The 12,008-nt window shown below is 42.6% G+C and overlaps 1 protein-coding gene across 1 annotated transcript; it reads right to left on the reverse strand.

Moving 5' to 3' along the window:
- Positions 1 to 6,168: 6,168 nt before the first annotated feature.
- Positions 6,169 to 12,006, reverse strand: prph2b (peripherin 2b (retinal degeneration, slow)). Its single transcript, XM_018662776.2, has 3 exons — positions 10,195 to 12,006; positions 7,860 to 8,106; positions 6,169 to 6,385 (listed from the first exon to the last, which is right to left on the reverse strand). The coding sequence occupies exons 1-3, from the start codon at positions 10,773 to 10,775 to the stop codon at positions 6,182 to 6,184; spliced, it is 1,032 nt and encodes a 343-aa protein (XP_018518292.1). The 5' UTR covers positions 10,776 to 12,006; the 3' UTR covers positions 6,169 to 6,181.
- Positions 12,007 to 12,008: the final 2 nt, after the last annotated feature.

A 12,008-nucleotide genomic window follows, 5' to 3' on the forward strand; every position in this document is an offset into this window, starting at 1 on the left:
ACACTTTGTAACTGCTTTGAAGCTCTACATAAATAAAGTCTATTAGTAGTAAACCCATTAAGAAAGAAACTGTTTGTTTCATCTGTATCTGTGGCTACAAACAGAGGCAGACAGGTGCTGCTGTGAGTGATGGCAGCCAGAAAAAGATGGACAAACAAGAGATGGAGAAAGATGAGTTCAGGCTTTGTTACAGCAAAGACACCTTCAATACGCAACTAACCACAGACTGATGAGACTGACTGTTAATACAACCTTTACACCACATCACTAAAACATTCCTGTCATCATCAGCTGCAGCTCCCTTAAATCATTTACACTGGATCTCCTCCCTGTCTCACATGATTGATAACTAATCATTTAAAGACCAGTGAATCATCTGTCCTCACTGAATACCTTGTCTGATCCTCCAGAGTCCTGAAACAGTCTGTTCAGACTCTGAACCACATCAGTCCAGCTCTGATCTAACACCTGATTCTTCCTGGTCTCACCATCACTGCCTCAGCAGATCCAAACAAAAACAGTCTTTTTCTTACTGCAGACACAGGTTCAATACACAGAATTTATGCAAATGAACAGAGGACAGCAGAACTGACTGAGACTCATTCTGTTATCTGTATTATCAACAACCCCCAGCACAATTAAAATAGAAACAGCACTTTGTAGATCTAAAAGGCTCTGTTGTTTACAGGGACAGATGAACAGGGGACAAACTTGGTCATGTTGGATGAACAAGGAAATGGATAGATCATTAGATCAGCTCGATGGCTGAGACAAAGAGGGAGGGATAGACAGGAGATGACGCTGTGGCCCAAAAATAACAACAAAAAAAAAAAAAAAAAAAAAAAAAAAAAAAAAGGTGCAAACCTGATGATTTGTAGCTTCAAACTGTTGAGACAGTTGTGTGTTTAAGTTTTGGTTTGTGAATCAGTGACAGCTGACAGAGGAACAGACTGATGGCTTTGGATCAACATGTTGTCACATTGTTGTGTTTGTAATTTTCTGCTACAGATACAATAAGTGAACACAGCAGTGTTTTGTTTTGTTTTTCAGATGAGCAGCACAGCAGCCTCCAACAACACAACATAGTTAAAGAGAAAATGAGACTCACCGACTGTAGATTTACCTGAAAAGGAAAAGTTAGCGCAGAGATATTGATCCAAGCTGATCAAACAGAACAGTAACGGGTCAGCGGCCACGACAACACAGCTTCAATAAACACAGTCAACAGGCTGATTACAGAGACTCTGACTTTAACACAACATTACAAACACTTTATCCTCATCACATCAGTGAAGATAAAACCCTCCTGTCTCAGACTGTTCACACACTGAACCACATCAATCCAGCTCTGATCCAACACCTGATTCTTCCTAGTCTCACCATCACTAACAGATCAAACTGAACAGAGACAGTAAGTCTTTTCTTTACTGCATACACAAAGATAAACTGAATCTTTCCCAAAGCTTCCAAACATTCTGCAGTCCTCTGAATAAACTTGTCCAAACAACCCAAGACCACTACATGCTCTGATTGTGTTGAGGACATCTGTCCAACACAGTGAACAGCTCAGGACAGAGGGAAGACATGTTGTCAGAAAACAGACAGTAACAACACAGCAGCCAAACAAAGACACAACCCAACAAACATCTGAAGCCAATTAAACAGAGACAGTCATGACACGGCAGCCATGACACCTTCAACACAGAGACAGAATAAAAAGAAAAAGACTTACTGGTTTGTAGATCTACCTGGAAGAAAAAGAAGAGAAGTTAGTGAGGAAAGTCTGAAGTCTCTGACAGTTTGATCATTTCATCACCTTTAAATTCTCTCTGCGCTGTTAGATATATTATATACAGACTGATGAACTGGATATTACAGCTCTGTGCTCACACTGACCACTTTAAATGACATTCATGCTAATGCTATGCTAACTGGTGGTTAACAGCTAGCTTCCAGGTGTGTCTTACCTTCCCGTGTAAGGTTCAAAGTTCCTCCTGAAGTTGGATGAGTTTGTCTCAGACTCTTTTCTTTTCCAGTTCTGTTCATTAAAAAGAAAACCAACGTGAATGTGAATGTGGTCTCAAACCTCTGATATTTCCTGGTCCTGCAGCGACAGTTTGCTCATTTCTTCTCTTTGAGAAGTCAAACTGAGTTTGTGAACAACAGAGAGTGAAAACCTCATTTGTCAATCAGCAGAGAATTCATTCCTCACTGCTCTGACACGGAGTCTGTTCACTCTGTTAAAGCTCCATTAACACATCACACCCTGTGCTTTAGGCCACACACACTGTCTGCCTGGCGTCCGCGTGGCGGCCGGCGGCCATGTTAACAGGTGAACGCTGTTCACAGCGCCGCGAATCACAGCACGGGAAACCATCAGGAGATGATCATACTGACGTCAGAGCAGCAACATAAACCCAAATCAATCAATCAATCAATCAATCAATCACTGATGTCCGTTATCACAGAATCAGAGCAGAAACATGGAGCCGCTGAACCACGTTCACCTGAAGCTGCTGTTGCTGCATGTGCACAGGTGATACACTCAGCCTGTTTTTACCATCGTCACTTTGTCCAGGTGAATCGGAGTCTAATGAAGCTAACAGAGGCTCAGTCTGAGTCTCTGCTCTTACAGTTTAAAAACACACGCTCACAGTTCAACATGACACTGACAGGAGCTTATACACCTGACGTGACGTTAACATGGCGGACTCACCTGAGCGTTTTCTGAGCGGAGCTGGACCCAATGTCTTCGTACTTCCCCTCGTTCTCTGGACTAATCTCGAAGCCCCCTCCACGCGACCAATTAACGCGTTTGGCGCCTGACATCACGCACCTGTCGCGTTGTGATGCGTTCAGGGAGAGTTATAAAAACCAAAATCTTCCTCGTGTTGTAATGTTTGGAGACTTATTGATCTGTGACCGCATCGTGGAGCTGTTTCTAGTTGTTGTTTTTTTTTTTCTTCCTCTGTACTCAAGTTATTTGGTCTCATTCTCTTTTCATTTGCCTTGTATAGTTTAATTTCTCTCTGTAAAACACTTTGTAATATTGATAAGAAAGGTATAGTATAAATCACATTTCTTATTATTTACAAATTTAATTATTACTCTTGTGTGTGTGTGTGTGTGTGTGTGTGTGTCACATACAGAACTGTCAGACAACCACTAGATGGCAGAAGAGTTCAGGTCAGGCTGGTAGTTTTTAAAAATGTTTGGAGAATTTCACAGCAGTGACATTAACAGCTGAATATTTAGTTTAAATTGTATTTTATGTACAAGTACCACAAAGCACATGGTTTGCACTTGTATGGAGATTAACTGTTGTAGTACAGAAGTATCTGTCAGTAGGATTGAACCATGGATGTATCATCAGACTGATTAGAACAGGTCTTATCATACATCCATGGATCAAAACCATGTCCTGACATAACATTTTTTTAATCATGTTTTTTGTTTCTTGGTTTATAAATGTTTTAAAATTATAAATGAACTACAGGTGTGTGGTGATAAATATAAATAAACTACAGGTGTGTGGTGATAAATATTAATAAACTGCAGGTGTGTGGTAAGTGTGTCTCACTTTAACTTTTGTGAAACAAGTTGCGTGCTGTGTTAAAAGGATCACAGTGTTAATCTGCTGCTCAGGTTCATTTTAATCTCATCACAGCACCTGCTAAGAATACACACACACACACACACACACACACACACACACACAGGTGATGTGTTCACTGACCAGCAGAAACACAGTGAACAATGTGAACCAGCTGAAAGTCTCTGATGATGAGGATGAAGAGAACCTCTGGTGGTTTTATCTTCAGACCAGTTCACACTGAGTTTAATCTGAATGTTTTAGTGACCTCTCAGATCACATGATCTAATCTGAACTCTGCCCAGCAACAGGCTGTGAGGAGCCATGTGATTGGTCATCCCTCCTCTCTGACTGAACCTCCATCTTTAGTCTTTGTTGGTTTCTAATCAGACACAGATAAAACACTTTATCCTGACATCACAGATGATTAATGATGACAGACTGAGCCACTGACCTGTGAGATCATGTAATCAAACACACCTGTCTGTGGACTTATGATGATGTCTGAGGAACATCAAAATAATTAATGACACAGACATGAATCAAAGTAACACCAGGAAACTGCTCCTGTTCTCCAGACGTCCAGACTGAGGATCGAGGGTCCACCATCATCATGAGGAACAACAGAGTCATGAAGAGATTTCACTGTGACATATTCATCATAAACAAACCTTCCTGTTTCCTGACAGAGCAGCTGAAACTGTGTGGAGAAGGTTCATTAACCAGGAACAGTGAACTTGTCCTTTAAAGGACCCCCAGGGCTCCTCCCTGCGTCATGGCCACTGTCCTTGGCCGACAGCTGACATCAGCAGAGTTAATCTGTTTCTCTGAGCTGATTAAACACATTGATCTGCTCAGCTGCTGCTAATCACCTGCACACTGGAGTTTTACAGTGTTTTACACTGTAAAAAGATTCAGTCAGCAGCTCTTCGGCAGAACCTGAAGAATTTCTTTTCTCGGAAAAAAAAACAGTCTGATAAACTTCAGAAATTGATCAGTGGAAGAAGATTGATCCAGTTTGTTCTAATCAGAGATAAACTTCAACATGTTTTTCACATCTGTTTTTCTCTCAGATCCTCAAAGACAAAAAAGCACCTGGATTAAATAATGTTCAGTTCAGCTGCAACATATATACGTGTTTATATACCAGTATACCAGTATATACCTGTGTATACATCTGTATATATATTATATATATATATATATACCTGTATATATACCTGTGTCTACACCTGTGCAGAAGCTGAAGTACTGATGAGTTTAATAAAAGATGACTCAGACAGTTTGGTGTCGGTGACAATCTCTTTATAGATTTTATCGAACACAGCGGAGCGACTACGAGCTCCAACCAACCCATAACAACTGGCTGAAAACATCACAACTCTCCATGTTACAAAGAAAAAGACAGAAACATACAAATATTACAACCTTTCGCTGAAAACTGATTTTCTCTTTAAACTGACTCTTTAATCTCTAGATAGCTGATTTGACTTTACCTCAGTAAAACAACACAGACCCGAACAGACGTTAGCATCCGTGTTAGCATCCTGTGTTAGCATTGATTCCTCCCACTGAAACAGTTTATCAACAAACCTTAAGAAAAGCCTGTGACAGAATTTAAGTCAGAAGTCGTGCACTTTACATAAAACTAAAAACACTCAAGTCAATAAGATGCTGGCTAAATCTCCCTCACTGTAACTGTGTTTACCTGTATATATATACAGATTAGCAGGTTAACACAGGTATATACAGAGGCATATTTCTCTGTGTATCTCTGTATTTACCCCCTGCAGGTCAGAAGGGGTACTACAACAGGTATTACAAAAAAATTGCAGTACCCCCTATGACCTGCAACAGCAGCACTGAGGACTCCAAGGTTTTTCTGATGTTGGCCATCTATTCCCGTGTCAACCAACCACTTCTGAGACAGCGACAGTAAAGACCAGAACCCGACTGATACCGGAACTTGACATAGAAACAGCAGAAACATTTAGTTTGTTTTTCACATTAACAAACAGGTTTGGCAAAAATCTTTCAAATTAAAAATAGCTTTTGTCTGCTCTGTGCTCGCTGTTGGACAAACTGTGTAACTGCATCAGTTTCTAAACTGTCTCAAATGTACTGATTATCTGTGTGATGAGCTGATATCGACTGATCAACGATCAGCAGCGTAACGTATCAGTTGGGTTTCGGTGAAGACCAGTGTCGACTCTTTCAGGCATGATGGTATCTGACAGTCTGACCGCCATCTGACAGGAAGGTCACAGACAAGGAGACAGGAAAATTTAATTTAATATTTGTAATAATTTGAAGATGAACACAGATGTTTTATTTACAGTAGCAGGTTTCTGTTCTTCCTGTTTAAAAATAAACTCTGTTCAACATATTTACAGAAGTATTGACATTAGTTTCAATGACTTGTTCACTTTGAACAAGTGTGTGTGTGTAATATTCATGTATGATGCCATTTCTACTGAACACAGGACCTCTCCTCTCTCATTCCCTGTTTTCTGGGGGAGAGGTTACAGTTGAGAGGGGGATGGGGGGTGGGGTGGGGGGGACCTCAGTCCTTTGTGGTCAATGTGGCTCTCAGGTGGCAGCTGTCACCGCCTCCCCGCCCTCCTCCACCTGGTTGGTCTTTCCCAATGTCTTCAGCTTGGCAAGCAGCTCGGTGAATGTCTCCTTCACGCCTTTCTCCAGCAGCCATCCCTCGCTCTCACACTCTGGGTTCTCCGGGTCCAACATAGTCTCCAGTGCCGTGCTCAGGTACTTCAACCCCGCCATGTCCACCGACTGACACGCACACAGGAACACACAGAGTTAGAATACGTTCATCACAGTTCAACACATTTTTGTGGTCAATTTTTGTTTCCAGTCTGGATGAGACGTCTGCAGCTGTATTCTACAGTTATCATACAAACTTCCACTCTGGTAATCAGCCAGTCAGAATGCTATCAGAAACCAGGGGGAGAAGTTACAGATAAAGTCTCAGGTGTCTCAGAGCAGCGGCAGCATCAGTGATGTTCTACGAACAGTGATTGAGTTCAGGATGTTGTTTTTAAATCCATCACCTGTTGTCACGCTTCAGGTCAAAGTTGTTGTTTTGACCCAGATACTGAGTTCTTCTCTCCCTCATCCTGACCTTCCCAGAATGCAACCTGTTGCCGCTGTGGGCAGATTAACCCCCCCAGAATAGTTCCTGATCCTCGATGAGCCTGACCACCGTTCGGCAGTTTAACAAACCACAACCTCAGCACCCGATCCATGACCGAGCCCTGAACATCAGCCGCTGTTGAAACATCTGAATGTTGCAAAAACAATGAACATCTTGTACGAAGCACACAAACTCCAGGTGAAGTCACACAGGTGAATTCATACAGAGAACAGTTAATGATGTCTTCTAAAAGCAGCTCCATCAGAACTAAAAACTGATTAAATGAATCAGATTTCATTTTAAATTTCAGTGTGAATTTTATTTGCAAAAAAAAAATGCTAAAACATGAAACAGCATTCTGGTGTAAACAGACTGAGGAGCTGAAGCTGAGAACAAACATTAGCCCTTCTCCTTTGGCGGTAATGCTAATCACTCTCTAATCAATTACACTGTTAACCTGGTGCATTTGAGGTCACTTTGGTTAATTTACTGCAGGTGTGCTGCTGCGATTATCTTCTTTTAAATCAGAAGATTAAGAACTGAACTTATCCTGTGTTCACCTTCAAGAGAAGGTCTGAACTTCTTCACTTCAAACCAGACGTTAAAAACATCAGCAGATAAGAGGAAGGTTCAGCTCTGAGTTTTCACCTGTTGGTTCTTAGGAGAAACTTGTTTTTATATAAACTCCCCTCCTGTTCTAAAAGCACGCAACCTTGAAACTGCTCCCCTAAAATCGACATTTGAGCCAAGAGACTGATGGCAGCTAATAAACACTAAACACAATAAAATACTGCGCTGTCATTTCTATTAAACCAAACAAACCAGATGTAACATGTTAGTCAGTTTTAGATGAACTAAGAAATAATCTTTTTTTACCTTTGGACAGAGCTAGGCTAGCTGTTTCCCCCCATTTCCAGTCTTTATGCTAAGCTAAGCTAACCAGCTGCTAGCTTCATATTAACGTACAGACATGAGAGCAGGATTAGTCTGAACACCTGACTCTCAGAGAGAAAAACAAGAGGATTTACCTAAATGTTGAACTGTTCCTTTAAGTGACAGTGTGGCCCAGGCTCGATGCTGATTGGCTGAGGCTGGCTGTGGGCGGACTCTTACCTCCAAAAAGATGGTGGCAATAACAAGTGCTCCGATGCTGTTCATCATGCTGCTGTAGTATGAGAAGAGGGCCTCGCGGCAGCCCCGGGTCCAGATGTTGAGCTCCTCAGTGCGGTGGTCGTAGTCGTAGTGAGCAGAGTTATTGGTCAGGTGATGTTGGAGGCAGGGGCGAGGTGACCCGGGGTTACAGCAGCTGAATGGGACGCTGTCCATCAGGTACTTCCCCTCCACGTTACTGAGGAGACGACTGCAGGACAGAGACAGAATTAATGTTTCTAGGACTCTGCAGGGAGGTCACACGTCAAACACACCACAAAACAAGATGAATAAATCTCTGAGGCCCCTGAGGAGTCAGGAAGCCCCTGTACCAGAGCCTCAGTTTGAACTTACTGTTCACATTTCCTGTTGGAAAGTCAAACAACCAGAGACACAAACTGGCACCAAGGATACTACAGGAGGAAGAGGAAGACTCAAGGAGCCTGAGTCTCTTTGAGGTGGTTTTGTGTCTTTGAGGTCATGTCACTGACTTTCCAAAAGGACATGTAAACAGTCACCTAAAACAGAGGCTCTGTTAGAAGGTTTCCATAAAATCTACAGATTCTGTGGCTCCACCATCAGAACATGTTATTTGTTGAGAACATTCTGTGTCTGATTTGGTTTCACTACAGCAGTGTTCACTTAAACACAACTGAACAACAGAGGCCAAAGGTTAGTTCTACTGATGAAGGAGAAGAGTAGACAACAGTATTAGCAGCATAACACATAATAAATATTTATGCCCATTATTTCTGTCTATGGTAAACAGTAGTGATTCTGCTGCACATCCTTTACTACGACGAGGAAGGAGGAAGACAACGAGCCGCTTATCAAACTGAACGTTTGTTTGATCACAGCGACATTTAAATGACTGTGAATTAATTTCAGAATCCACTGAACAACACTGTTTTAGCATCAAAGTCAACTTCAGTGAATTTTCCTGCCACAGATGAGTTTTGGATTCAAAATGGTGGAAGCTGCCATAGCTTCTTATCTGTGTTAGGAAGATTAAGGGTTCATCCTCTGAAGAGGCAGGGAGGAGATCAGGATGTTTCCACATTTTTAAAAATAAAAACTAAATGTGACGACTTCAGTTTGTTCAAGTGTGACCAAAACAATGTTTGATTTTGGGGCATTTTGTGTCACTGATGACTCCTCTGAGGGGTCGGGGCCTGAGAGTGACTGAAAGGTACAAGCAGGGCCTGTGGCTGACAGGAGGTTTCAATTGGATCATGGGAAATAATCATCTCAGAGAGAGAGAGTAATATCTCTTAAACACATTAGCACAGAAACATGACATGAACACGCAAACAAGGATCTGCAACATGGCTCAGACCTAGAGCTTCAGAACTGAAGCTTCAGACCTGCAGACTCAGAACTGAAGCCTCAGACCTGCAGACTCAGACTTGCAGCTTCAGACCTGCAGATTCAGACCTGAAGTCTCAGTCCTAAAGTTTCAGGTCTGAGTCTGCAGGAAATGGACATGTTTCTGTTACTGTGTTCTGTTCCTGTTACAACTCTCAATCAACTGTAGTTTCTCACAGTATCTAAATTAAACATTTTAACTAAAATGTATTTTTTCTTAGTGTTTCCAGCTGTGTTTCACCTGGTGAGAGAATCAAACTCAGTTGTTTGGTTTGGTTTAACCTTGTCATGTTGTCGGTGTGTAAGCTGCAGTGGGATAGACATCAGATCCTGACAGATTATAGACTTAGAGAGGAGAAGCCGGTACATCGACCTCCTGCACGGCAACTTTTACCTCCTTAATTCCCTCATTTATCCTCCACTGACCCCGTTTAACAAAACTGACTCTGTCAGTCAGAGCAATGAAAGTTTAGGATTCAACTGAAAAACACGCTTGACACCTGATGACATGACTGTGGAGGAAATGCTCGAGATTTAAATCAGGCTTTTCTCTTCCCTGAAAGGTGGTTAGGAAGCTTATAGATGATCCCAGTTTGTGCTCTCAATGACCCCAAGTGACAAAATGAAACTGGATTCAGAGAAACTTTCTGATCAGAGTTCAGAGGTCAGTTTAATGAGACATATACTCTGAGGTATCTTCTGTCCAGATCAGATAAAAATCAAAAAGAACTTCATCAGAACTGCCATTATTTTTATCTTACAAATTATGAACAGATTCTCAGGCTGCAGATTGTGATTAAAAAAAAGAGAAATAGGCAGCAGAAGATGGAGGCATTTCCATAAATAACAGGTGATTAACTGATAAGGGAGAAGTTTTCTGCTGATTGATGAATGGGTGAATGTTTGATAGCTGCAGTGTTTGCTCTGTACTCACTCTTTGACCTCGTCATTGCTCATGTCCAGGTAGCGATTGCTGATCCACTGCACCTCGAACCAGTCCCTGAAGTTGTTGTTACCACAACAGCGAAACTCGATCTGCGTCATGTCCAGCGTCCTCTTCATGAAGCAGCGTCCTGGCGTGTCCGTGTCCTTGTAGAACTTGATGCCATTCTTCAGGCCCTCAGCCAGCGTCAGGTACATGGCAAACTGCATGAGGAAACAGAGCAGCGCCGTCAGCAGCAGAAGCACGTTGAAGCCACAGCACAGCAGCATGTAGGGCTTCAGCATCGGCTTCCACTTGGCGAACTTGATTGGGTCCAGAGAGTCGTGGCACACCTTTCCCCCAAAGGCGTTGACCCCGCAGGCCAAAACCCCCACCAGGATCAGCAGATTGGGCACTAAATGGCTCTCATTGTTGTCCATCATCTCACTCCTCTTCCGCAACTCAATCTTGAAGAAGATGCCAAGGCTGAAGATGAGGATCCCCACGATGACAGAGAGCCAGTATAGCATCCACAGACCCTGAGCCAGCTTCACCCGCTTCTGCAGGTTGAACTTCACCGGCATGAATGGCATTTTACTGCCTTGGTGTGACACAATGCTGCACTTAAATCAACAGTCACCACACGTCAGGTATCAGTGCAGTGAGAAAACAGTTTCCACTTCTGAATTCAAATTGAGAATCCGTGAGAGTTTCAGACTTTTAATCCGTTCCAGAAAGAAGCAGCTGAACACAACTCGGCCACAACTCCTGGTTTCAGACCCATAATGTCGAGCTGAAGGTCAGGACAGTCCATACTGCTGGGGGGCAGAGGGGTCTGCCATCAAATCTCAACCAAATATTTGCATAAAACAGGTCAGATTGGCTCAGCAGCAGTCTCCTCACAAAGATATTTTCCTGCAGGAGGAAACGTTGAGGTGTGAATGTGAGTGAGCTGCGACACGTCATCCTAACCCCCGATCAGCTCTGATCCCATTAACAGCAGATCAGCCGCTGCCTCTAATCCTCCCTCTTACTGCTAATTGGTTTGATGTTAAGCAGCAGCTTCCTCCTCTCGCCTGTCACAGCTCAGAGTTCACTGAGCAGCACTTCACTGCTGCTGGGAGAGGTTCACCTGTCTCACCTCACTGCAGGTGTGTCTCTGTGACAGGAAGTAGAACCGATGATCTGGATGCTCAGTTATCTGTCCAATCAGGGAAGAAATTACTAGAAACTTCCTGTAACGAGACTGAAAGAAGCAGAACTTAAAAATGGTGGAGGATGTTACCTTGGTAGCTGTGTTGAATGTTAACATGTGATTGGACCAGAGAGAAATGAACATAGAAAACGTGTTCACTGAGCTGCTGCCAGGTACATGAGGACAATAAGGGGGTGAAACAGGGCCGACAGAGGGCTGACGAAGGGCCGACAGACTGCCGACATAGGACCAACAAAATACTGACAGACAGCCAGCAGAGAGCCAACAGACTGCCGACAGAGGGCCAAGCATAAAGATGGAGCCAAACATGGCTGAAGGTATTTTTGATATTTTGCACTTAATTTTACAGATCTTGTTTAATGTTTTGTATAGATTTTAATGACACAATTCTACATATTTTACAGACTTCTGTCTATATATTTCTATATTTCAGTAGCATTTCTGGACATTTTGTTTGTTGTTTGTTTTTTTCATGACTGAAACTGTTTCACTATGATCAACACCTCAGCTTCACTGCATTTAAGTATTAACAGTAAAGAAACTTCCCCCACCGCCACCACTCCCCGCTCCTCTGAAGACAAACCATTCAGATTTTAATGAGTGTGTCTGT

The sequence above is a fragment of the Lates calcarifer genome, unplaced genomic scaffold, assembly GCF_001640805.2.
Source record: "Lates calcarifer isolate ASB-BC8 unplaced genomic scaffold, TLL_Latcal_v3 _unitig_5321_quiver_747, whole genome shotgun sequence".
NCBI classification, from domain to species: domain Eukaryota; kingdom Metazoa; phylum Chordata; class Actinopteri; family Centropomidae; genus Lates; species Lates calcarifer.